A 26,202-nucleotide genomic window follows, 5' to 3' on the forward strand; every position below is an offset into this window, starting at 1 on the left:
CGCATCTTATCCCTCTGCCACACTAGAGATGCCATGAGGACAACAGACTCTCTTGTTAATTCACTGCTGGCTGCAGTCACCAGCATTTGAAATGTGCCTGGCACATGGTGCTTGGCTCAGTAAACCTTTGTCAAATACACAAATGCTGATGTTTCCTTTTCGTGTTCCCAATCAACTAGTGCAATGCTTTGCTGGAGTTGGCACACAATAAGTATTTGCTGATTGAATCTGTGAGTCAGTGGGATCCTCAGAAATGAGAAGAACATGGGGACCAAAGAGATGAACCTAGATTTGGTAGGACTCAGTGGCAAGCAAGTGCTCGGTAACTAATTATTGGTGTGATGATGCAAATAAGGTGATTATTGTATCTGTATAGATTGTGGTCTGGCCACCGGTCAGACTTAACCTTTTAGATTCACATGAAGGGACAGAGAAGCCACCAGGTTACTTGCCACTTGGAGAGGGGGGTGGTTCTTTTGTCCCACATGAGTCCATGTCTGCCTTGGAGGCACTGCTGATGGCTCATGAGGACATCCTGGCTTTCAGGATGTGGGTAGGGTTCATCCAGCCATCCTGGAGAGCTTGTTCATGGAGACAGCCTAGTCTCAGGGTGGAGGAGCCAGTCAGATTAGGAATCAAGAAAACCAAAGCCTGGTCCTGGCTCAGCTAATGGTGTGTGACCCTAAGAAAGGTCTCTGGATCTCAGTGACCTGCTCTATAAAATAGGGTAATCCTTGACTTGCAGCTCAAAGAATTGTTAAAGCAAATGAAATCATACTCATGGTGACTTCCTCTGGAACACCTACTGTTAAAAAACAAACAGAAAAAAACAACTAAACTGGCTTCAGTGAAGAGGGAACCTCATTGGTTCATGTTACTGAGGAAGTCCAAAGGTGAATCCCTTTCAGGTACAGCTGCCTCCAGGAGCTCAAATGTAATGTCAGCAACCGATTCTCTCTACTCCCCTAGCTTTCCTTCAGCCGTACTGTCCTCATTCCTAGTCTCTAAATGGTAGTGCCCAGGGATTCCAGCATCCAGTCCTGTCAAATCCTCAATCAGATTTCCAGCAGCTGGAAAACACTATGACTGGCTCAACGTGAGTCATGTAGCCAGGAGGATGCAGCGATACTGGGTGATCAGGCCTGGGCCCTGTCCCGACTGATCCTCGTGGTCTGGGAGCTTGGTCAGGCTTGGTTATATACTTAGCTCTCAGAGCTGGAAAAAAAAAAATCAGTGGGGTGCAGGGGGCACCGAGGAGAAGCCCAGTTTCACGGATTAAGATGGGAGAGGAGGCGTTTGCCAAAAGATATTCCGGGGCGATTAACAGAAAGGTAAGTGGAGGCTGAGCTGCTAAAATGACAAAGGCACACTACACCGGGGGTTTTATATCACATGACAGAAAGCATGCATCCCAGCTCCCCTCTCTGCAGGGAAGTCCTCTGTTTTCCCCCTAACAAGCTCCTGCTAGCTTCGGAGCAGCCCCCACCTCACCCTATAGTCATCTGTCTTCCTCCACTGAACTTCTGCAGCCCGCATGACCCTATCACTCATTGGCAACAAGCTGCGCCGGGTCATTAGTTATCTTTTTATGTAGATGTCCTGTCTCTTCATCCACGTGGCAGGATCCCAGAGAGCAAGGGTCACATCTTACTCATCTTGGTATCCCTTGTCGCACTTTGTCTGGTGTTTGGGGCATGGCAGTTAGTCCATAAATCTGCTGACAGATCGAACACCTGATTTATATGCTTCTGGAACCACAGAAGTACACAGTAGCTTGACTCAACTACAAAGCTACACAGAGAGAGGAAACCTGTGCTCTCCACACCGTTTCAGAAAGATCGTAAATCTTTTCCAGACTCACTAATACTGCTGGGGTCAGGATGAATGTCGGCTTGCTCCCCAGCCTCCAGCTGCTGGTAGCATTCTTATCTATAAAAGATTGAGTGAAGGCCCAAGGAACCTTACTCTCAGCTGCTCAATACCTCTGGGTAGCTCATATGCTCCCACAGCCCACCCGGAAGGATGGAGAATGAGAATCATAGGAAGGGGAACAGGATGTTTATCTTCAGTGGCATTAAGGCAAAACCCTAAGATCCCATCAATTGGACTGGCCACTGGCTCTCTGAGTTGCACTGACCGTATTTATCCCTACCTCATTGGTAACCCAAGACATTCAGCAAGAGGGAACGGCGAGAGAGAAGGGGGATAGAAAAACGGAGTCAGAGCAAATCTCCCTGTAGTTTAGACGTTGAAACAACACTGCTCTCCTGCTACTGTTGGTCCAGAAGTCCCTGTGGCTCCGTTTAGAAGCCCCCTGCAGGCCGTCCTGGGGCAGGCGAGTCGCCCCTTCGTCTCTCATCTCTTCCAACAGTCCTCAAGGAGACCCAATGACTTGTGCAAAGCCGCGCGGCCAAGCCGGGGTTCCCTGATCTGTAAAATGGGCCAACTGATATTTTGAGGTTTAAATCAGCGAGTCACAGAGAACACGCAGCTTGAGGTAGGAAGGCACTAAAATCAAATGGTAGGGTTGGGGTAGAATGAGGAAGCCTGGTTGATAAAGGAGTGGGTGATAAAAGACGTCAGGAGAATGGTGCACTTAGGGGGAACGGGGCTGCGGGCTGCGCAGGGGTCAGAAGAGGACCCGTAGGATCCAGCGAAGCAAGAGCCCCATTCACCACGCCGCGGGCGCTGCGCAGGCGTAACCTCCAACGAGGCAGCGCTAGGGAAGCGGTGAGGGGCAGCGACGCCCCGCGCCTGCTCCCGCCCGGCTCCGCCCACCCATAGCCACGCCCCGACCCCGCCCTCCACTAGCCCCACCTCCAAGGCCCGGAAGCGAAAGCAGCTCCGCCTCTTCCGGGTGGGGTCACGGCCCGGCGGCGCGAAGGGCAGCTACTCGTGTGCGGGTTTCTCAGAGGGTCGGGGCAACCCCTTACCGGGCGCTATGTCCCGGAACCTGCGCACCGTGCTCATCTTCGGCGGCTTCATCTCCCTGATCGGCGCCGCCTTCTACCCTATCTACTTCCGGCCCCTCATGCGGCTGGAGGAGTACCGTGAGTGACCTGTGACCCCGCGCGGTGGCCTGGTCTCAGTAACACCCCTCCCCTCCGACCCACACCTGCTCGTGGGGCCGTGGGAGGAGCTTGGCTCGGGAGTCAGGCAGTCCCGGGTTCGAGTCCTGCTGTGTGCGGCTTTGGGACCGTGGACAAGTGTGACTCAGTCTCTCGTACTCTCAGCATCCGCATCTGTAAATTGCTGTTTGTAATCAGTAAAATAAGACCGTTCTGTCCCCATTGAGACTCCCAGGTGGTAACGAAAGCAGTCGGCACATAATAAGTTGACACTAAATACTAGTTCATGCTCACAGGTAACATTCGCGGAACGCTGACTGTGTCAGGTTAGGCATAACATTGGATCTATCCACAACCTCGCTTTGAGGTAGGTATTTTAATGCCCGTTTCACCGGGTGGAAAACTGAGGCCCACGGTCACAGAGCTAGTAAGTTGGAAGGCGAATATTCCAGCCCTGCCCCGTGTCTGCAGGGCGTCCCCCACACTCGGAAGCCGGGAATGGTGGTATTGGAGGGAGGCAGATGGAGCCCTAATCTTCCTGAGCCTGAAGGTGTTTTTATTGCGCTCCATTTCCACTCCCAGAGACAGCTTGAAGGGGAAATGTTTCAGACCTAAACTGGTATCCTGGGTTTTTGAGTTTTCCTCAGGTCTTTTTTCAGATTCTTCTGTCTTCCTTCACTTTAAGCGGGTTGCTCACATGACAGTGGTGAATATCCTGGGAGTAATTTTCCTCCTTAATCATTGAGGTTCTATCATTCTTAAAAGCCAAACTCTCCTTCCTGGAGACCTATACCTCAGCAAGGATTAGCACTTTGATACATCTGAAACCATCTGTCAGAGAGAAAATATTAGGCATTAGAGGCTCATTTTGTTCTCCAGGAAACCTGAATCATCTTGAAGATGGAAGAGGGCCAGCCCTGCCCCCTGGAGAATATTAGCAGAGGCTGAAAGCCTGGCGATTTGAAGGCAAAAGCTCTGTGTAAACGCTCTGCCTGTTACAAATGCTACAACATTTGGTTTCTGGAGGCAGAGCCTTTTAAGTACACACTCCCATTTCCTGGTAGCTTCTTTCATCACCCAGCATTGAAATGGCCCTGCGCATTCTGCCTTCCAGCCGATGTCCAGGCCCCACATGTGGGGTAGACAGAGGGTGGGGTGAAGCCCCACATAATCTGGTTCCATCATCCTGCCTGGATTCATGCCCCAGGCTGTCTTCTTAAGGCATCTAGAATTGAACTTGGGACAAGGGGCTATGCTTTGGGTCCCGCTGGGGAAAATTTCCATTATGAAGACTAAAGCGGTGGCTCTCTGCTGGGGACGATTTTGTCCCCCAGGGCATGTTTGGTTCCATCTGGAGACATTTTTTCTCATCACAACTGAGGGTGGAGTGGGGTGGTGTGAGAGTGCTACTGGCATCTAGTGGATAGAGGCCAGGGATGCTGCTAGATGTCCGCAGTGCACAGGACAGTCCCCACAACAGAATCACCCCGCCCAGGATGTGCATGGGCTGACATGCTCCTCCATCCAATGGTGAAGGTGTGGACTTGTGCCATGCACCCCAAGCACTTTATATATATTAACCCGCGTAGTTTTCACAACCATCTTTGTAGCTGCTGTGTGGTTATTACCCCCATTTTATATGTGGACAGACTGAGGTATGGAACAGTTAAGTGACTGTACAAGGACCCACAGCCAATGAGTCAGATCTGGGATTTCAACCAGTGTGCTCAGTCACTTCTTCATCCAACAATGGAGTTTATAGGGCTCAATTTATAAGTTTGGGGGTATATTAAATGAGATAATAGGTACAGAAACACCCAGTATGGCTTATATTAGGCATCCCACAAAAATGTTTTAAAAATAGGGAGCCATAAGACAGGGATGTGAGACAACGAGATGCAAGCAGGGCTGTCGGACCTGGCAGTAAACGGGTCCTGGCAGGTGAGGTATTGGTGACCAGGCCATGGATGAAGCTGCAGTTCGTTTCAGTGCTTGAACCAGTATCTATGTAGCTTCTTTTGCATTTTTTATAACTCGGATTTTAGCAATGACTGTATACCTGGTACTGTGTTAGGTGCCAGGTGTACCTAACCAGACAAGATGGTAAGAGCATTTGGTCCATCTCACTGTCCCCACTGTCATCCGACCCACTTCCCTCACTCGCTCCTTGGACTCTGAGCTGGTCTCCCTGCGTCTGCCAGGCCCCAGCTACTAACTTATTCTCTACTCAGTGGCCACAGTAGTCTTTTTGGTTGTTCTTTTGTTGCTGATTTCTACCTTATTTGCATTTGTGGTTAAAGAATGAGGACTGTATGTTTTTTGTTTTTTTTTTTAAAGATTTTATTTATTTATTTGACAGAGAGAGATCACAGTAGGCAGAGAGGCAGGCAGAGAGAGGGGAAGGGAAGGAAGCAGGCCCCTGCTGAGCAGAGAGCCCGATGCGGGACTCGATCCCAGGACCCTGAGATCATGACCTGAGCCGAAGGCAGCGGCCTAACCCACTGAGCCACCCAGGCGCCCGAGGACTGTATGTTTTTGATTCTTTGATATTGGTCAGGATTTGCTTTGTGGCTTAGTACAGGTGAGTTTTGGAAATGTTCCTTCTGTGCTTGCAGTGAGTATTTGTCATCGTTGGGTACAGAGTTCTGCATATGTTGATTCCAGACCAAACTTCTTAATTCTGTTACTTAGGTATATTTAGGCCATATTATTAGGTGCACACAATAGAGAATATTCTGGAGATTTTTTTTTTACAATTATCATTATATGAAGGGTCCCCTTTGTCCCTGCTGTTCCTCCCCAGTTCTATTTTATCAATATTAGAGTTACCATCATTGTTTTGGTTAGTATTTTCCTCTTATTAGTTAGTATTTATCCTCTTAGATTTGGCGCCTGTCTTTATTTGTTTATTTATTTAAAGATTTATTTATTTGAGAGAGAGTGAGAAAGAGCGGGGGAGAGACAGAGGGAGAAGGAGGCAAGCAGACTTCCCACAGAATGGGGCCCAATACGGGACTGTATCTCACAACATTCAGATCATGACCTGAGTCGAAACGAACAGTCAGACACTTAACTGACTGAGCCACCCAGGGGCTCCTTGGCACCTGTCTTCAAATCTCATAACCAACCTAAACTGGATTTTTTTAACCCAGTCTGATAATTTCTCCTAACTGTTGGATTGAGTTCATTTTCATATGTGTTTTCTGATATATTTATTTGCCCCATCTTCCCTTGTGTTTTCTATTTGTCTATTTCTATAGCTTTTTTTAATCTTTTTCTGCAACTTCAAGCTTTTTCTCCTCTATTCTTTTGAAAGTTCTACATTGTATTTTTATTCTTTCCTGATTACTGTTTCAAGTTAGTCAGTATCTTTATCCTCCTAGGAAATATACAAAGACCTGGGGAGAACCCCTTGGTCCTTGTACCACATGTGCCACTGAGTGTTTATTCCTCCCCGGTCACCTAGTACCGGCAGGGTTTGTGCACTCACTGATGGTTTCTCTTTGCCTGCATTCTTTACTCACCAGGCTCTACATCTCACTCCGTTCCACCGTCTGTTTTCTTCATTCTGAGATGCATCTGATAATATTTCTTTCAGGAGCGTTTGTCACTGGCAAAAGTCATCCTTGTTTGTCAGAAAAATGTCTAGAACCTCCAGTTTTCCCCACGGCTGTTGAGAAAGTCTGTTGTCATGCCATTTGTTCTTTGAAATTGATCCTCTTGCTTGCTTGATTAAAATTCTTCCACAGCCCTCTGCTGTCCCCAGCGTCTAACCCGTGGAGGCTTATGGAAGTATTTTAATCGGGAGAGTGAGACGATCAGATCCACGCTCACTTGGAGTCAACAAGATTTCCAAATAGAGGAGGGTTGTACTTGCTATGGTCACAGGAGAGTTGGCAGAGGTGACTGTAGCCCAAACCAGTGGTGATTATAGGACTGGGGAGAAGTACTGAATTGCAGAGTTGTATTTAAAAAGTAAAGTCCACAGGGGAAGGGAGGAGACGAAGGAGAATGACAGTTTCAGGCTCAAGCAGTAGAGTAGATGATGGCACTGGTCACTAAGAAACACAAGAAGGAATTGGTTTTGGGAGTGAGGAGGATGAGCTGGTTCAGAGGAAAGAGAGCCATCAAAGGAGATGGATGGAGGAGGAGCAGCCAGGGCAAGAGGGTTAGAACCAGAAGAAGCTGCAGTCACAAGCCCCATGAAAACAACTCTTGATGAAGAGGGTTATGGTCAACAGGATTGGGCTTCTTGGAGACAGATAAGAAATATTCAGTAGATTTATGAAAAAGAAGGTGAAGGTCAAAGTTAGCTTGTTACGAATACATTCAGTGGTTTGGTGGTGGGCAGAGAGCAGGCTGCTCTGCGCAGTTAGCTACTTAAAGGTGTTTGTATGGAGAGGAGAATGATAAGAGTGTATTTGCAGCAGGTCAGAGGGCCTAGGGAGAGTTGTGTTTTAGGGAGACACGGGGCAGCCAAGAAGGCTGAACAAAGAAGGATGAAGATAATCCATAGAGTGACGGGTGGTAGGGGATCTTGAGATCAGGAGGTAGAAAGTCTTGGATTGGAGGCAGGACACCTCTTCCACCAGCTCAGGAGGAAGGGCAGGTACAGATGCAGCTAAATAAGGTTTGATGTTGGGAATTTGTGGGCACTTCTGCGTGATAACTTCCATTCTCATAACACAGGAAGCTTGGTCATCTGTGAGTGTGAGAGGCCCAAGAGAGGCCTCTTGGAAGGAAGACAGTGTTCTCTTCTTGAAACACCCTGAGCTGCTTTGACCACCCCCACTGCCAGTCATCTAGCCTTTTGCTCATTTGCTCCTGCCTTTCAGCCACTTCTTAGCCTCTCTTGTTGGGTCTTCCTCTCCCAACTATCCTTCATACATTTGTATTCCCCAGGACTCTGGGCAGACCAAGGAGAAGGCCACAGTTCTTGGAAGTGCAGGACAAGGTAGGCCAGACATCCGGTCCTGGAGAAGTAGGGCCTGTGGCTGGCAAGGGAGGAACCCACGTTCCCATGTTGGGCCTGAGGGTCAGGTCAGCACCGACCCTTTACCAGAGCCAGTCTGACTAATGCTGGTGAGCCAGGACCCAGGCCATGGGGGGCGGGGGGACATCTTGAGGCAACAGGGAAGTAGGGGAAGGCTGCTTAGATAATATGAAATGAGGGCGATCTTCTATGCCTTAAAAGCAGGCAAGCTGCTCTGACAAGACTGCCTTACTAGATTTCATGTTGACATTCAGTGTGATCTTCAGCTCTTGCGCTAACTCAGCCAGACTTTCCTAAGTGTTACAGGGATGACAAGGTCAGTTCTGCACGTGACACTTGAGTCCAAAATGAGCCCTGGGGAGACCGTGTTGGCACTGGTGGTCAGCAAGCCTAAACCGGAAGTATGGGGACAGTTCTGCTGTGCTCCTGGAAGGAATCCCAGGTGATGATTTTTAGCTTTCATCCTGCTGGCATGGCATGGCTTGTTGGAAGAGCCCCCATTTCAGGGAGAGTACAGCTGCTGTAGCTCAGAGCCTAATCTGGCTTTGTGTCCTAGAACTAGACTGTGATCCGGAATATGGCCTTTTAAAAATAACATGTATTTTATACCAGCCTGTGAGATGAGACAGAATAGGATCGCTTTCGGTGATCCTGTTCATTTTTAACTTTAAGTAGATGCACAGAAATATAAAATCTTGAGTTTTGCCAGAAAACCCATGCTCCTTCAATCCCCTCACTTAGGTGACTTGTCCAAAGTCACTGAGCACATTAACTGCTGGGTGGACACTAGAGCCTGACTCCGCAACCTTGTCTGTTGCTTAATGATGCCCCGTTTCTCATGCCTTGAAGACAGCAGAGTGTGTACTAGCAGAGGGAAAGCTGCACGGGATCTCGGGATTGCCGTGAGGGGACCTCAGTCCTTCTCCCACAGGGTCGCCTTACTGCTGCACCTTCTGCCCCAGCTGGAAGTCTGTTGTCCAGAGTCGGAACAGGGTTGTGAGAAATCGCTTGACCTGGCAATACTTCTTATCTCGGAAGGGCATTTTCCCTATGCCATGCCAGGCGCTGGAATATGCTTTTTATTTCTTTCACTGGGGAGTCCAGGGTAGTAGTACAGGGACAGACTAAAGTCTTATTTTCTAACCGGCATTACAGAGCTCTCTGGATTCAACCAAACTCTCTGATGAGGAAGCCAAAGTGTTCCTAGTGTTGGGAGGAGTGCCTCCATTGGCCCTTTGGTCCCCCTCAGCCACTGGTTCACACTTGCCACCATGGCTCTTGGGTCCCTTCTGCTGCTGGTCCTGGTTGACCCCATCCCTAGGCAGACAGAGGACATGTCTAGGTAATAGCAGCAGAATGGGAACACTGAAAAAGTAATTTTTAATTTTTTTATTTACTGTTTAAAAATAGGTCCTTTGAAGTAGTCAAAGTTACGTGAAGTACGAGAGGTAATCACAGAACAGTCACAAGGAAGTGTAAGGACTTCCTAAAAACTTGTTTTGCAGTTGTGTATTTCAGTTATTTAAAAAAAAAAAAAATCCAAACGAACAGAAAAAGACCTAAGAATAGTACGATAAATCCTTGCTTATTTGTCACCTAGATTTATCAACGCACATTTTGACGCATTTGCTTCCCCCAAAATGCTGTGTTACAGATTTGTATATACCTGCGTACATACACATATACCTACATAATTACTTATACATATAATTATTTGTTATTTTGCTGAACCATTTGAGAGTAAGTTCAGGACTCTGTGAGCTTTCCTTCCCAAATGCTGCAGCCTGGATTTCCTAGGAACAAGGGCATTCTCTTACATAACCACAATGCGGTTAACCAAGCCAGGAAATTTAATATTGACACAATGCTATTATCTCATATATAGTCCATACTCAAATGTTGCCATTTGTCCAATTACTTCAGGTTTCAAGCTGCTTTTATTTTTAAAGAGCTGCTTTTATTTTTAACTGTCTGTGACCAAAAGGAGATGGCGGGAAGAGATCCTGAGGCCATTGTCTCACTGGGCAAGGTGCCGGGGTCCTGACCTTCTGCACCTGCTTTTGGTTTCTAGATGCCGTTCCTGCACTAAAGCCTCAAGCCCTCGCACTCAGGCAGTCAGCTGTCAGCAGGCGCTGGGGAACAGTGTCTTCCTTTGCTGCGAGGTTGTGGATGTGAAAGTAACAAGTCACACGGTAGAGCTGTTAGACAGTACGGACATTTAATATCAAGATATGTTTTCATTTCCAGAGACTTCAAAATTATTAGGTGAATTATGTCACTTCAGTCGGAGAATCAGCCCGCCCACACGCATTATTAGTTTTAATAATAATAACACTTTGGCCCTCTGATTAGAGGTAACGATCCTCAATTCAAACTACAAATCACACCACTGCCTTAGCACCAGGGGGCAGAGTCGGGCTTGCTGAGACACTGGAGTGGGGCCTTTTCTAAAGGGCATCAGGAAACTCCAGGCCCAATATTGCCTGTTTGCGTCTTAATCATTTCACTCCTGATAGAAACATGCTCACTACTGAAAAGTCAGTAATTAGCTTATCCTGACTTGTTCACATAGTGAAACCTCTGACTTCAGCATTGCCCTTTTCCTGAGGTTTCTAGACACTTGCTCTTTCTTTAATGATAACAAAATAAAAACTTACTGTCAACTTCAACAAGACATACTGCTAAATCCAGAGGGACTAGTTTGCTTTCCTTTTAGCATATCCCACATTCACAAATTATAAAGTGCCTTTGTGTTATATCATGAATTTATATAAGACTGCTTTGGCTTTAGAATATTTATAAAACATTAATGGATTAAAGAACCAGGGAATGTAGATAGGATGCTAATACCGGTTATCACTTGATAGGAACTAGTTCAGCAAATCGGTTTAAATTGGCTGTCCAAGCCAAAAAAACGGAGGTGGTTGCATAAGGACAAGGATTATAAAGAGATTATGGTCTATTTTAAATAAATCCTTAGCCTCTCTTGAACCTCATTAGCAATTAGCAAGAAAGTGTGAAGACAGGGATTCCTTTCTCTTCACTTGGTTTTCTGTTGCATTGTAAGAGGTTAGGATACAATTAGACATTCTGTCCTTGCTATCAAAAGTCAACTTCCTTTGGTGTTTGGCAGTCTGCCAGTGTCTTCCCAGTACCCGCCTCTTGGAGAATGTGTTGAATATACCGGCTGTCTGATTTTTCTTAGATCTATGGGTAGAAAGCTTTCTGGCAATTTATTATTATTTTAAAAACTCACCTCTTCCAGGGGTACCTGGCTGGCTTAGTAGGTTAAGTGTCTCATTCTTGATTTTTGGCTCAGGTCTTGGTCTCAGGGTCGTGGGATGGAGCCTCACGTTGGGCTCCGCACTCAGCCCAGAGTCTGTTTGTCCTTCTCCCTCTGCTTCTCACCCCACTGGCGTGTGCGCATGCTCTCTCTAAAATAAATAAATGCAATCTTTAAAAATAAAAAAAAAATTCACCTCTTCCAAAATGTTGGCAAATGGACCTTTTAGGCATGGAAAAGCGTATCTATTTTTGTTCCTGGCACCATAGATGGCAGTGTAGTCTTTCACTGGTTGGCATTTTCGAAGAGCATATCTGAGACACATCCATACTTTGAGACCTTACTTACATGTTGACAGTACAGGAGGGCTCAATCCTATAGGAGTTTAATGTCTTAGGAAATGAGATCACCTTTTGTGTTGGAGTCATTTCCCGACACCCGAGAGCTCCATTATCCACTCTAGATGGAAGAAGCTTTTTGGCATAGCTTGTCCTGAGGGTCTTGGTTATCACTTACCTGCTACTTTCAGAAAGGCCCAGGGAAACCATCGGGCCATTGTCTGTAATGGGCTTCATTATGCTGTGTCTTCCCTCTGTCTGTCTTAGAATTAGATATTAAGATTCACATAATCCTTATTGACCAGTGTTTTATTTGCCAAAGCAAAACTTAGCATTGATAAAACTATCAGGTAGGTCACTTAGGATTGACTTTCTGTCACATCACTGGAGAAGCGAGTTCAATGAATATTCGATTTGGCAAATCCCTGTTCCTTGTACCTTTATGCTTCTTGTAACTTTATGAGAATCCAGAGGCCAGAATAAAGGAAACAGCCTAATATTAAATAAGAGCTAAATGTGGATTTCAAGAAACAGTGTCAGCCTGATTAAGACAAAGGTCTGATTACAACATTTAATTACTATAATTTAGTAGTAAACATCTTTTGGCTCCAAGTCTTTCCCCTAAAAAGTCACCATTTGTTTGTCAAGATACTTAAAATAATAAGTCTTTGTTTTCACAGACCTATGGTTTATTCTAAACCACTTAGAAAGATGTGTCAGAATGCTTGAAGCCCACAGACATAAAATGCCCAATTTCTCTTGGCCCTTGCCTGTTGGACATCTCCAAAGAGATGGGCTGAGCTGCTATAGCTGGAACACGCTTACTAATTGGCACAGCACCTGCAATCAATTAGGGAAGCTTCAATTATCCAAACCAAAGCCACCCACCCAAAGATTAATTTTCTGCTCTATTTCCTATCAAAAACATAGCATATTTAGCTCTGGGTCTGGTCCTTCAGCGGAGCACATTTGAGACATAGAAACTACATCGTTTTCTTGTTAATTGTGCTTGTTCCTTCAATTCAGCAGCCTTCTCCTCACAATATCACGCCCACCAGCTCTTTCAAAATTGTTCTTTTTCTGTTGTTTTGTTGCCTTTCCAAAATGCTGAGATCACCGAGAAAAGATGTTAGTCGAGAGCTTTTCTTTTGAAGTACGGCTTTCTTTGCTCTTATTGAAAATACCCAGTCTTTCTGCTCTGTAGGATCTGACGTCCATAACCTAAACGCTTTGAGTATTTGCATCTTGTGTATATTGTTTCTGAATTGTCCCATGTCATTGTCCCACCACCATGGCCCACCCCCCACCTTTGTAAAAGCAGTTTTTCTATTGTGTTTTTCAGAGAAGGAGCAAGCCATAAATCGAGCCGGTATTATTCAAGAAAATGTGCAGCCGCCAGGTAAACTTAGAAATCAAAACAGAATCGCGTCTGTGCTATTGTGTGTGTGGGGGGGGCGGTGTTTGCCCTGGGTGGAAGAAATCTTTTGAGTGCAGAGGCTGGCGTGTGGTTGTGCCTTTCATTGCACAGAAGTTGCTATTTTATAGGAGCCACCCCAATACTTATTTTTAACAGTTCACCCCGAAATACGTTTTGTGAGTTGGCACATTTCCTCCTGTGCATTTGATAAATGGGCATAAAAATGTGACAAGTGTGCGATTGAATATCAAGGGTGAATGGCTGTCCTGTAGATCGACAGACCAAGTACCTAGTTAAACCCTGCCCTCACGGGAATAAAGGCTGTTTACTTGAGAGCTATTTTAATTGAGGCAGGATTCTGCTTTATTCCAGAAGCTCTAAAGTTCCCTTTGTGGCTGAAATGGTTAGTTACTTTCAGATGATCCCAGTTGGGTGAGAAGGAGAGGTTTCCAGTTTATCAACCAAAACTCTTGTAATCGGGGCAACTTTTTTTTTTTTAATGATTATTTATGTTTTGACTAGGCCAGATACATAGCTTCCTGTTGTGGGGCAATTTGTGAGCCATTTAAGTCTCACGGCGGCCACGGCTGCTCAGCCGTAGCATCCCAGGCTTCCGGCAGCTTGCCCGCACTGTCTCAAACTACATGGAAATTGCACAACTCAATTCTGATGTCATTTTGCTTGTTTGCAGTTGAGGGAAGTGGTAGGAAGTTTAAGAGCGAATCCTGTTTTGATTCATGTTTCTTTCTATAGGGTTAAAAGTGTGGTCTGATCCATTTGGCAGGAAATGAGAAGGCTATCACCACCTCGATTATGAAAGACATCTTCATGCTTTCCATTCTGCCGCAAGTACAATAAATTGCCTCACTGCAGAAGGATGGCTGGAGAAGAAACTCTGTGAAGCTGGAAATAAGAGTACTGTGCACAAGGATTAATATTTCCCTTCTTAAGTATCAAAAGAACCCTGGAGCAAATCACACCATTAGGGAGGTTTTCATGATTCGATTTACTTTCTAAAAATGAAGCTCTCTCACCCAGCTGTGGTTGGAGGAGATCTACTTACTATTTAGTCTCTACTGCTTTCCCAGCCAAGCTGTGATGTGAATGCAAGCAGCCAGTAGACCTGGGAAGATCCTAGTCTGTCTTGCCATCCTTCAAATAGGAAATTTCAGTGAAAAGCCAGCGTGCTGAGCAGCCTCATGGGGCTCTTTGGAAACATTAAAGTTGATAAAACTCTGAGGACAAGGTACATTGTACCCTTTAAGAATAACAGTTCAGCTTAGCCATCTTGTTGCCGCATGTTGGAAAATAAATAAATATGAAACAAGTTCAACCCAGTGACTGTGCATGCATAGTAGAAATCAGTGTTGAGTTAACGGAAGTGAAAATATGTATATTAAAAGGATCTATTTTTAATTCACAGTGGTGTTTTTTTTAAAATCCTATATAAACTCATTAAATCGCACTAAGAAGCACTGTTTGACTAGATTCTATTTGATAAGATATTTGACTGTGTGGTGTTTCTCAGTTTGTGTTCAAGTAAACATTTTAAAGGTAAATAGCAAATTTATTGAGACAGATACTGGTTGCCGTGCTCTACCAGCTTTCTCACCAGCTGCTGCAGAAATGAGCATGAGAATTCTTTCTTTCTCTCTATCTCTTTCTCTCTGGTGCTTTGTCTGGCCCCTTACTAGATTATATGCTTTTGAAGAGACACCTCTTTCGTTTTTAGATTTCCCAGAGTGCCTTGCACATTACTGTGGGTTCTCTTTAGATGAGCTGCCTGATGACATAATTTTATTATTGTGAACTGGGAGTTTGCTTAATGGACAACTGACACAGTTATGTGATTACTGTCAAAAAGAACTCAAACTGATGGTTCTGAAACCAAAGGCATCATTTTTTTGGTAGACATTCCCTAACATTTAATTGACTTACGGCTAATAACCCAATAAAAGAAGTTGACTCATTCAGGGTATATTTGGCCACTATTTTCCTTGGAGGAGGCACCAGGAAGTTGTGTAACTTAAAGTCTGGCATTCTGTGGGCGCTTAATTGAGATTTCTTTATGACGGAGGCAAGCACATGGACCATCTGCTCTGGAAGATGTCATCGAGAACTCTGGGACCTCGCCTGCCTGTTTGGCAGATGGAACAGACTCCGTTTTTCCTCTTCAGTGGGATCTTTGTCCTGGCTTTGACCCTGCCCTTGGTACACCTCTTTGTAGAGATAAAAGGAACTCTCTGTCCTGCTCTGCTGCCTTGATGTTTATAAAAGGATCAGTCTTCATGTTGTCAGAGGTGTCACATCAGACTCTGCTACCCAGGCTTGACAAAAGCTGGGCTGTAAGAGATGCTTCTCTTGGGGACTGCCTGACGGCCTTGGAGTTAATCCTGAGGTGCCCCGGTGTGCCTCCAGGACAATAATGGAAGCTCTTGGAAGAGAGATCTTGGTCGGATACCATTAGGAAACACAGAGTTAAAGCAAACTTGGCCTGTTGGCTTCTAATTTGATGATTTCCAAGAGAGGCTTACCATTTCTTAAATGTATTTGATCACAAAATATTTTTCGTGGATTATCTCCTAGGATTACATCCTTTTTGGGAAATCTTTCTCTAGATCAGTGGTTCCCCAACTTTTGATCTCAGGACCTTTAAACCATAAGTGACTCTTAATCTCACAAAACTCTTAAAATTTTTTGAGGACCCCAAAGTGGATTATGCCTGTAGGTACTATATTAGAAATTAAAACAAAATTTTAAAATGTTTACTAATTTACTTAAGAATATTAATAACAAACCCATATAGAGTGATAAGACATATTTTTGTGTGAAAAAGTTGTTTTCCAAGATAAAAAATAATTTTGCAAATTAATGTCTGACATAATAGATTCTCTTAACAGCTAGATTCTACTATTTGCTTCTGCATTTGATTTGTTGCTCTATCACAAGTCCTATGGCCTCTCAAAAACTCCACTGTACATACTCATAAGAAGATAAGAGGAAACAAGGCAAGATAGCTGAGGTGCCTGGGTGATGCAGTCATTTAAGCAACCAGCTCTTGGTTTCAGCTCAGGTTATGATCTCAGGATGTTGGGATGGAGCCCTGGTATCTGGCTTCACACTCAGCAGGGAGTCTGGTTGGGGATTCTCTCTCTCTCTGCCCCTCCCCGCCCCTCTCAAATGTATAAATAAATGTTAAAAAAAAAAAGATAAAAGGTGGGGTGCCTGGGCGTCTCAGTGGGTTAAGGCCTCTGCCTTTGGCTCAGGTTATGATCCCAGGGTCCTGGGATTGGGCCTCGCATTGGGCTCTCTGCTCGGTGGGAAGTCTGCTTCCTCCTCCTCTCTCTCTCTCTGCCTGCCTCTCTGGCTACTTGGAATCTCTGTCAAATAAATAAATTAGAATCTTTTAAAAAGGGCGCCTGGGTGGCTCAGTGGGTTAAGCCGCTGCCTTCGGCTCAGGTCATGATCTCAGGGTCCTGGGATCGAGTCCCACATCGGGCTCTCTGCTCAGCAGGGAGCCTGCTTCCCTTCCTCTCTCTCTGCCTGCCTCTCTGCCTGCTTGTGATCTCTCTCTCTGTCAAATAAATAAATAAATCTTTAAAAAAAAAAAAAAAAAAAAAGAATCTTTTAAAAAAAAAGTAAAAGGCAAGGGGAACACTTCTGCACAGTTGGTGGGGATGCGAACTGGTGCAGCCACTCTGGAAAACAGTATGGCGTTTCCTCAAAAAGTTAAAAATAGAACCACTATGACTCACCGACTACACTACTAGGTATCTATCCGGAGGATACAAACAGTGATTCGAAGGGGACCTGCACCCCAATGTTTATAGAAGCAATGTCCAGAAGAGCTAAAATATGGAAAGAGCCCAGATGTCCATTGATAGATGAATGGATAAAGAAAATGTATTATATATAATAGAATATTACTTAGCCTCCAAAAAGAATGACATCTTGCCATGTGCAACAACATGGATGGAGCTAGAAGGTATCAGGCTAAGCGAAGTAAGTCAGAAACACAAATACCATATGATTTCACTCATGTGGAATTTAAGAAAACAAACGAATGTAAGGGAGGGGAAGGAAAAATTGAGAACAAAATAGAGATAAACCATAAGAGACTCGACTCCAGGAAACAAACAGCGTTGCTGGGGGTGGGGGAGGGCATGGGGTAAATGGGTGGGGGGCACTAAGGAGGGCACATTATGTAATGAGCAGTGGGTGTTACATGCGACTGATGAGTCACTGAATCCTACCTCTGAAGCTTTAAAAAAAAGAAAAAGGCAAAAATCTTTAGTGGTATTCTAAAAATAGTTTCAACTCTGCAGACATGAAAAGCTCTCAGAGACCCCTAAAGTTTCCTAGACCACACTCTGCATTTAGTTGTTTTTCTTGGGTTAAGTCCTATCTCTTGAGAATTATGTATCTGTTTGCATCAGTTCCTTCCAATAGTTGCTGTTAACTGTGCTTTGTCAGGTCTACGTTATGGGAGATTATGAGGAGAGATCCAGGATTTTTTAATCTTACTACAAATGAAGTTGTTGGATCCTTCATTTTCAATGTCAAACAATATGCTCTTTAGAAAGGTCAGGCAGACAGCTTTTACTTCTCAGAACCAGAAACAGTTTCACTGCCCAGCAGTCACTACATTTATCCTGTGAGCCTCGTGTGTGTACCTTTTATTTCCCTCTTTGTACTGGCCGACAGGAAGCTCAGCCACATTTGTGGCCCAGCTTTGTACAAAGTCCCTAAACCCTTGTGGAGTTGAATGGAGACCCCTGCATTCGCTTTATCCCTTCTTCCCCCTGACTTTGTTCTCTTTTCTGTTTTCTCACTCCAGTTTTCTGTCTTGTGTTGCATGTTAGACCCCTCATGTTAAAATGAGGCAGGACCCAAACAGTATTTCTTCAGTTAAGAGCCATGCATAATCTAGCAAGGGAAATGAAGTGAATTCACAAATAAGATTGAACATGAGAAGTAGAACATGGGAAGTGCCTTTCAAGATGTTCACAGTGTTCTGACAGTCTTGTGTCCCCATAGTTCTGTTCCGGATGCAGCCAGAATGCATTTGTAGACTCACCAATAGAAATGGACCAGAATGTTCACAGCAGCCAAATGCTCACCCACAGTACAATAGATAAATAAGCTGCAGTAGAGTCACATGATGGGATACAATACAGCAATGAGAATGAACAATACGATGAATCCCACAAATAATGCTGAATAAACGAAGCCAGTTGCAAAAGTACTTTTAGATTTAATTTAGATGAATTTTTAAAAAAGGGTAAATTAAGCCATACAGTTAGAAATCAGGATGGTGGCTATTCTTGGGAAGAGGGAGGGCTAGTAACTGGGATGTGATACAGGCTGTTTTCATGGTGCTGATAGATTCGAATTTTTTGATCTGAGTGCAGGTTCCATGGGTATATTGAGTTTTCGGCTACTTTCCTGAGCTAAATGTAAGTCATACTCAAGGTTTAAAGAAAAAAAAAAGTGGTGCACAGATTGGCTTTAGAAGGAAAACAAGTTGAATGTGATTTAAAAGAACAGGAAGTGGAATCAGGAGACTTTCGGAGAACCCCGCTGTTCAGTGGAAGGAGCAGCAGTTTTAGGAGCGGCTAGAGCTGCTGGGGATATTCGGGACGCTGTAGGTAAAGTGCCTAACAGATGCCTGGGCCAACAGAGGCCAGATTAATGAGAGCTGTTATCACTGGTGGAGCAGCTGACATTCCAACAGAGCTTTGAAAAGCTCCTGGGATTCAGACATGCAGTGACTGACAAAGGTGTGGACTCAGCAAAACTAAGTCCCTCTTTGAGAGCTGCTTGGGCTAGGGCAGGTGTATGTGGGGAAACAACTGAACAGTGGGCTTTGCCTGCCCAGTGCGCCACAGCCTGGGCTTGGCACAGAGCAGGCGCTCATTAGGGTTTGGGTGGACTGAATGATCCGCCAAAAGAATGAGAGAGGAAAAGATAAAGGGAATGGCAGTTTCGACCACGTGGAGGACACCCCGGAATGTCAGGCTGGTAAGATCTACTTAATTGATAAACATGAAGCATCAGAAGCAGGAAGCGGTCTGAAAGCGTTAAAAGAAAGCCGAGGTGCTCGCCCCAGAGCAGGGCTAATCACTTTGGTGGTTGGAGCTGGGCGACCCTATTCGCTGTCCACGTGAGCTAAGAACAGATACAAAGAATAAGCACTTAGGTTAATGCAGTGAGACAGACAAGTTTTTAATCTTTTGAATCCGATTTAAAACAATGAGCTTGCATTTTATATTTTTTGCGTTTTAAAAAATTCTGATGAAACTAATTATAGTATAGTTTACAGGTCCGCGATGGGATTGGTACTCAGGAACAAAAGCTGAGCATTGCCCCAGGTAGGTTGAAAAGCACTGAGCTGGGGGCTAGATCTCCTCTTCTCAGGTCCCACGTGCTCAGTGCTCCCTGCCTGCCCGAGGCTCCTTGGTTCTGATGCAGCACCGGAGAACACCTGTCCTGAGTCCTGGGCAATACTCCTGGATAGCAGGGCAGTTCACTCTCCCAGACCGCCCCTGCCCTGTGCCCGAGGCCTTCTGCGGTTGATTCTGCTGATCGGTAGGGAAATGCACAGCTCCCTTGCCACCCCTGGGTGTGTGCATGCACGCGATGGTCGGGGACCCCCTGAGGAGCCTGATGGGGCATCCCACTGAGTATGTGCCTGAAGAGGGACCTGAACTCGGCTGCCAGCATCCTTGGAGAAGGGCTTCCCGGCCTGGGTCGTGGAGCAGCTAGCTTACCCTAAGGATCTCCCAGCTGATGGAAAGCAGCAGGGTGCTCTTCGCTCCTCCCCTAAGTGATGTTTCCCAAACTCTGATCATCTGAACACACTGAAGAGAAAGAAGGGGTGGCTATTCCTCACAAGAGTTGGGGAACAGGGGTGTCTGGGTGGCTCAGATAGTTAAGCATCCGTCTTCAGCTCACGTCATGATCTCCAGGTCCTGGGATCAAACCCCATGTCAGGCTCTTCTGCTTAGTGGGGAGTCTGCTTCTCACTCTCCCTCTGCTTCTCCCCCTGCTTGTTCTCTCTCTCTCTCTCTCTCTGTATCTGTCTCAAATGAATAATAATAATTAAAAAAATCTAATCTGCCCACTTGTGATCTCTCTCTCTCTCTCTCTGTCAAATAAATAAATAAAATCTTAAAAAAAAAAAAAAAGGGTTATGGGGTGGGGCACCTGGGTAGCTCAGTTGGTTAAGCCACTGCCTTCATGACTCATGTGATGATCCTGGAGTCCTGAGATGGAGTCCCATATTAGCTTCCCTTGCTCTGCAGGGAGCCTGCTTCTCCCTCTCCTTCAGTCTGCCACGCCCCCCATCCCGCTTGTGCTGGATCTCTCTCTGTCAAATAAATAAATAAATACAATTTTTAATTAGAAAAAAAAGTTATGGGGACTGTTTTGTTTTTGGTTTTTGTTGCTTTTTTTTTTTTTTTTTTTTTTTGAAAGAGAGAGAGAGAGGGAGGAGCAGAGGGGAAGGGAGAGGAAGAATCTTAAGCAGGCTCCATACTCAGAACACAGTCTAATGCGGGGTTCTATCTCATGACCCTGAAATCATGACCTGGGTCGAAAACAAGAGTCTGATGCTTAGCCAACTGAGCCACCCAGGCGCCCCCTCCAGCTTATATTTTAATTACATCTCCTAATGTGTTTTACATGTCATATCCACCTTAAATAAAGGCTGTTCAACACAGTTCCACCTCTCCTTATGACTTGGGCTTATTGTAACTGTACAGATGTCCCTGAGGGGCTGCCGGGACGGGTCAGGCATGTTCCTGCTGTGCTTCTGAGCTTTCTGGCTCTTCCGTGGTTCTTATCTCTGCTCTCTGCCTCACAGCTGTAAGAAGCAGGCTCGGGACTCATCTCGGATTTTTTGCTTCTGGTCTGCGGTGAGACTGGAAAACAGTTAGCCAAAATGTTGGAATCTGGCATCAAATGAAAGTAAACGCCTTTAATGTGGACTTGGAGTCTCTGGTGTGGATGAATTTCGAGGGCTTTGTGACATTTTGGCTGCCCCAGGGATTTTTTTGGTATTCGCTTTTTGTTTCTGCATGGTTCTGGATAGATGAGGTTTCCTGATTTTTCTGCCGATTGAAATTCTTACTGTAACAAGATTTTTGCACTAACGGATTACACAGTGTGAGCAAATAAGCCAGGGTTGAAATGTCTTATAACTTAGTAAAGTTAACTCAGTTTCCTTCAAAGAAGGAACAGTAACTGATAGCAATATTCTGAACCCCATGCTGACCTTCAACTTGTTTTGCTTCTTTTCTAAAATAACCCCTTAATTTTCAACCTCTATAATCACGTACACTAACTAGTGAAGGAAGGGGAAAAAAACCAAGCATGCTTGTATCAGAGCAGTTCACTTAAGGCAGATGTGGAATCAATTTGAGCAAATGTGAGTTGCCAGCTTCTGAACTTTTCTGGTAAGTATACGCACCCTGGAACACATCGGAGCCACTTAAGCCTCATAAATGTGATGCTGAGTATTGGGTAAACATCTGTAAGGGGTGTGTGGCCAGCTGCCCTTGCTAAGTTGAGTGAAAACCCAGAGGGGGCACACTTTCTCTGAGAAGCTCAAATGAAGATGATTGTGTTTAGGGGAAAAAATATGTAACTGAAGTCTGGTTTTGAGATTACTCAGAAAACGGCAGCCCTGGTGACTTATCTTGTGGAGTAAGCAGAATTTGCCTTCTAAAATGGCGATTTTTTATTTTTATTTGTGCTCCCATTTGATGTGGACTCCCATTACAGATATAAAATACTGAGCACAAAACCATTATTTGGTTTCTGTAATCAAGAGAGCAGGACTCAGTTTCTGCTGGTGCCTTCCTTTTGAACGTTGGTCTGTGGCTTTGGGGAACAAGTTAGGCAAAAAATTGAGAATCCCAAAAGGATTGCTCTTTTTTTTCTGTTTTTGTTTGCTCACCAGACACATGACTCCTCGGTTCATCTGGGCTCTCCATGAACTTCATACCAGCTCTTGCCAAACACAGTGGCTTTCAGGGATGAGGAGAGAGTGATTGCTGGGAGCGTCAGTGAACTTGGTACAGCCTGCCCCACCAGCTCTGGCCCCCTGGATAAGCTTCCAGCCAAGGAAAGGGAAGACAAGTAAGGGCAGTTGGTTCCCCAGTGTCTAGAATGCCTAATACAATTACATAAACATAGTCGGTATGGTGGGGTGAGTCGTGTCCCCTCAGAATTCATATGTTGAAGTCTTAACCCCCCAGCACCTCAGAAGGTGACTGTATTTGGAGTCCAGGTCCGAGAGAGATGATTGAGATAAAACGAGCTGGTCCTTCTAATCCAGTGTGACTGATGTCCTTAGAAGCAGGGGAGATGAAGACACTGACTCACAGGGAGAGAAGACTGCGGAGACACGGGAAGAAGATGCCATCTACAAGTTGAGGAGAGAGGCCTCAGAAGAAACTAAGCCTACTCATAACCTTGGTCCTGGATTTCTAGGGTCCTGAGCTGTGAGGAAATCAATTTCGGTTATTGGAGCCACCCAGTCTGTGGCAGACTAATGCAGTGGCCGCCCGGTACACATCTGCCTGGTGTCATTTTGTCATCTCTTGTGAATATACTTCTCTCAAACTCAATTTCTTTATTGTATAGGATCATGGCCTTAGCTTGAGGTTGAACTTCCAAGATTCACCCCTGCCTACTTTCCCATACTGCTTATCCACATGACCCTTCATTCTAGTCCTCTGATCTACTCATGTTCCTCAGGGTGTCACTAATTCCTTCCTACCCCTCCCCACCCCTCTGCCCTCCTCCACTCCTTATGGAACACCCTCTTCCCACCACCTAACACCACGGTAATTTCCAGACCTATAAGAAATTTTTCCCCACTCCGTCTCCAAGGCTTCCTTGACCTTCACTTTCCCCTTTGGCTTCTTAGGGGTTCATACCACTTATGTGGCATAGAGTGGCAGGACTTCCTTGGATTGTGATTTTATCACCAGTGGATGGCAACACCCTCCCACCTTCAGCTTAGCTTAAAACCCTTGGCATCATCCTTGACTCCTCTCTCTTCCTTCATATCTAACAATTAACCTGACAGGAAACCAATGGACTCTATTGTCCAAACACCTCTGAAACCTTCTCATCCTCTCTACTGTTAGAATCAGTGTTTAAGTCACCACCTGCCCTTGCCTGGATGACGATGACAGCCTCCTAACAGAACTATCAGCTTCTATCTTTATCCCCTGTGGTAGGCAGATCCTAAGATGGCCTCCCGTCTCAGAGTACGCCCTTCTGAGTGTGAGCTGGAGTTGTAGATATGATGGATGTCAGGCCCGGGATTAGGTTACTAAGTTGATGTTCAAGGATATGAACCCTGCCAACAACTAGGGAGCCTGGGAGAAGACCAGGAGCTTCAGATGAGATCATAGCCCCAAAGGACACATTGCTTTCAGCCTGGTGGGACCCTTAGCAGAAGACCCAGCTAACCCATACTGGACTACTGACCAAGGAAACATGTTGTTTTAAGCTATTGGTAATGTAGTTGTTTTGTGGTTGTTTGTTCTGTGGCACAAAGAATGGATACACCCCACTTGTTCTCCACACACTCGTCAGAGTGATCCTGTCAGAATGCAAAAAGACCATGTCTGTCCTTCTTTCTCTCAGAAATGTCTCCTATTGGCATTGCAACAAAAGCTGAAAGCCCAGGACATCCTCCATGCTCTGACCTCTACCACCTCTGACCTCTGACCTCATGTCTTCCTACTTTCTCTCTTGTTCTCTCTGCTCCAGGCACAATAACCTTCTCACTACTCCATGAAAGCATCAGGTCTGCTCATATTTCCACCTCACGGAGTTTGTTCTCTTGGCCTGGAGTTCTCTCCTACCATATTCCTCCATGGCTCCTTCTATCACCTCCTAGAAATTTTTTTTCAAGAGGTTCCTTTCATCTCTCCATTTAAAGGTATAACCTTTCCTCACAGAACCTGGCACCCCTGGTCCCCTTTACCCTCCTCCAGGACTGTACACTTTACACTATTTGTTGTGAATATTAATCTGTAACACTATGTATAAGTCATGTATTTATCATATATATTATGTGTTTCCTTCTCCACTTGGTATTTATACTCCACAAAAGCAGGATCCACGTCCTTTTTGTTCATGGATGTATCCAAGCACCTAGAACCTAACAACCAATACTTGTTGAATGAATGAATGGATATTTGTTATGACTTTCAACAGTGAGCTGCTTTTGGTTTAGTGTCTGCAGAAAAGCTTTTCGTGTCCCACTGGCATCCCCTCCATTACCTTTAGGTAGTTCCCCCAAAGCAGATGCATCCTGGGTCTCTGACTGCACACTCAAGGGCGGAGTCAGAATTGCCAGGGAATTCACTCCAAGGAGCAGCCCCCAACCATGGGAGTTGGTGTGGAGAAACCCTGCTGCTCTCTTGCCTTTCCATGGGACAGCCCCCAACTGGGCATAGCACCAATGCACTCACTGATACCCCTTACCTGGCTTCCGTTTTTCCCCCATCCCACTTTCCCGTTCTCCCATCACCTCCCAAATAACTGACATGATCCTGAATCCTTGTTTCAGGCCTTGCCTTCAGTCGAAAGAAATGTAGTCTAAGTCAGTCTCCCAGTTTGAAGTATTATGTTTGTCAACCACCGTCTTAAAAACAAGCTTTGTACTGACCGGTAGATGAAACTTCAAATATTTACCCCTGAGGAAAGTTGTAAGAGTTACTCCCTTAAGAATTTTAGAACCATAGGATTGTCTAAAGCTTTCAGCCAAGTGGATAGCAAGACTTCTTGGAATAGGTTAAGGATGTTCCATCACGGTGGGAATAGAGATCTTAGAACTGCTCTCAATAAGCCTGAAAGAAATCATTCACTTACCAATGACAAAACCATGCAGACTAAATGTTGACATGCACTATTAGGGGCTGGAGGCATCTATCCTTCTTATGGTATATTATTCTGACCAAAAGCTATTACAGTTATGGAGCTAAGATTAACTTTTACCAAGTAAGGAGACAATTGCACATTCATCAAGAGCACTGGTGTTTGAAGGAATCTTTCTAAGCAGAGGCTTTTGGTGTAAGCACAGTGGAACCACTAAACCAACCCAGCCCAACCTCCTTGCTCTTCACAGGAGCCGTCTGGGGACTTGGCCAAGGTCACTCAGCTGGGGGTGAAGGGGCAGGTCTAGAACTTGGGCCCTAGACTTCCAGTTCCACATTCTTACTCCACTCAGGAAGGAATAGCATACTTTGGAGAATCTAGGATTGTTGTTTCATTGGAGGATATTTTTATAGAGACAAAATTTTCCTTAAAAAGCACAGTGAGTGCATTTTACCCATTAGGAGATAAATAAGCTGCAATGACAAAATGCTGAGTATTTACATCTAATGAGCTTCTCTGTGGGAAACAGCTGCATGGTACATGAAGAATGGTACTAAGGACACATTTACTCATTCCGGAAGCAGTATAGTGTAATTACACGCCTGGCATAGTACCTGGAACAGAGCAGGCTCCTAGTGCCTCCTTAACTCTTTGACCTTGGACAAATGACATGATCCCCTCCATATCTCTTTCTCCTCATGTGTAAAATTTGGGGAGGGAGCCCTCATGATCTAGTGCAGGGACCTGGTTTGAGGTTCCAAGTTTTGCTACAGTATCTTGGGTAAATCCATCCCTCTGGGGTTAGCCTCAGTTTTCCACAGCTATAAATGGAGAATTGATTTCAAACTCTGTAAGATGTCTTTTAGCTCAAAGTTCTGAGTCCGATGGCCTAGATGTCCTCGCATCCCTTTCCAGCTCTCAGAATCTCTGATTTTATTGGTTTTGGAGTTGATTTGTTTCAGAGATTGATTTTTTTAAACCTAAGTAAAAATAAAATGACACTTTCCCTTCAGTTGGGCTAATCCCAAGGAAGAAGCTCAAGAGATGAGCAAAGAAGTGTCAAGTAGACAAACAGAAGTGAGGACAACCACAGCAGGGACATTCTGAAATCTATTTCCTCTCTGCCAAAGGTGATCCATGGACAATTACTCTCATCCATATGACAGCAGGGAGGAAAGGAAGACCAGAGAACTTGCTCTGAC

The 26,202-nt window shown here is 45.1% G+C and overlaps 1 protein-coding gene across 2 annotated transcripts; it reads left to right on the forward strand.

Annotated features, from left to right (window-relative positions):
* The first annotated feature begins 2,836 nt into the window (after positions 1 to 2,836).
* Positions 2,837 to 14,519, forward strand: SMIM20 (small integral membrane protein 20). 2 transcript variants are annotated; one of them, XM_059382030.1, is made up of 3 exons: positions 2,837 to 3,050; positions 13,025 to 13,081; positions 13,884 to 14,519. In XM_059382030.1, the coding sequence occupies exons 1-3, from the start codon at positions 2,942 to 2,944 to the stop codon at positions 13,955 to 13,957; spliced, it is 240 nt and encodes a 79-aa protein (XP_059238013.1). In that variant the 5' UTR covers positions 2,837 to 2,941; the 3' UTR covers positions 13,958 to 14,519. The 2 variants fall into 2 exon arrangements, with proteins under 2 accessions (XP_059238013.1, XP_059238020.1); XM_059382037.1 differs by having other exon boundaries at positions 2,838 to 3,050; positions 13,853 to 14,519.
* Positions 14,520 to 26,202: the final 11,683 nt, after the last annotated feature.

The sequence above is a fragment of the Mustela nigripes genome, chromosome 1 (assembly GCF_022355385.1).
Source record: "Mustela nigripes isolate SB6536 chromosome 1, MUSNIG.SB6536, whole genome shotgun sequence".
Lineage (NCBI taxonomy): Eukaryota > Metazoa > Chordata > Mammalia > Carnivora > Mustelidae > Mustela > Mustela nigripes.

What these genes read in the sequence shown, in the direction of transcription:
- SMIM20 (XM_059382030.1), top strand. Translation starts at nt 2,942, where the DNA reads ATGTCCCGGAACCTGCGCACCGTGCTCATCTTCGGCGGCTTCATCTCC. An exon ending in CATGCGGCTGGAGGAGTACC is followed by an intron (nt 3,051 to 13,024) that starts GTGAGTGACCTG and finishes TGTGTTTTTCAG; the next exon opens with AGAAGGAGCAAGCCATAAAT. An exon ending in AGAAAATGTGCAGCCGCCAG is followed by an intron (nt 13,082 to 13,883) that starts GTAAACTTAGAA and finishes TCCATTTGGCAG; the next exon opens with GAAATGAGAAGGCTATCACC.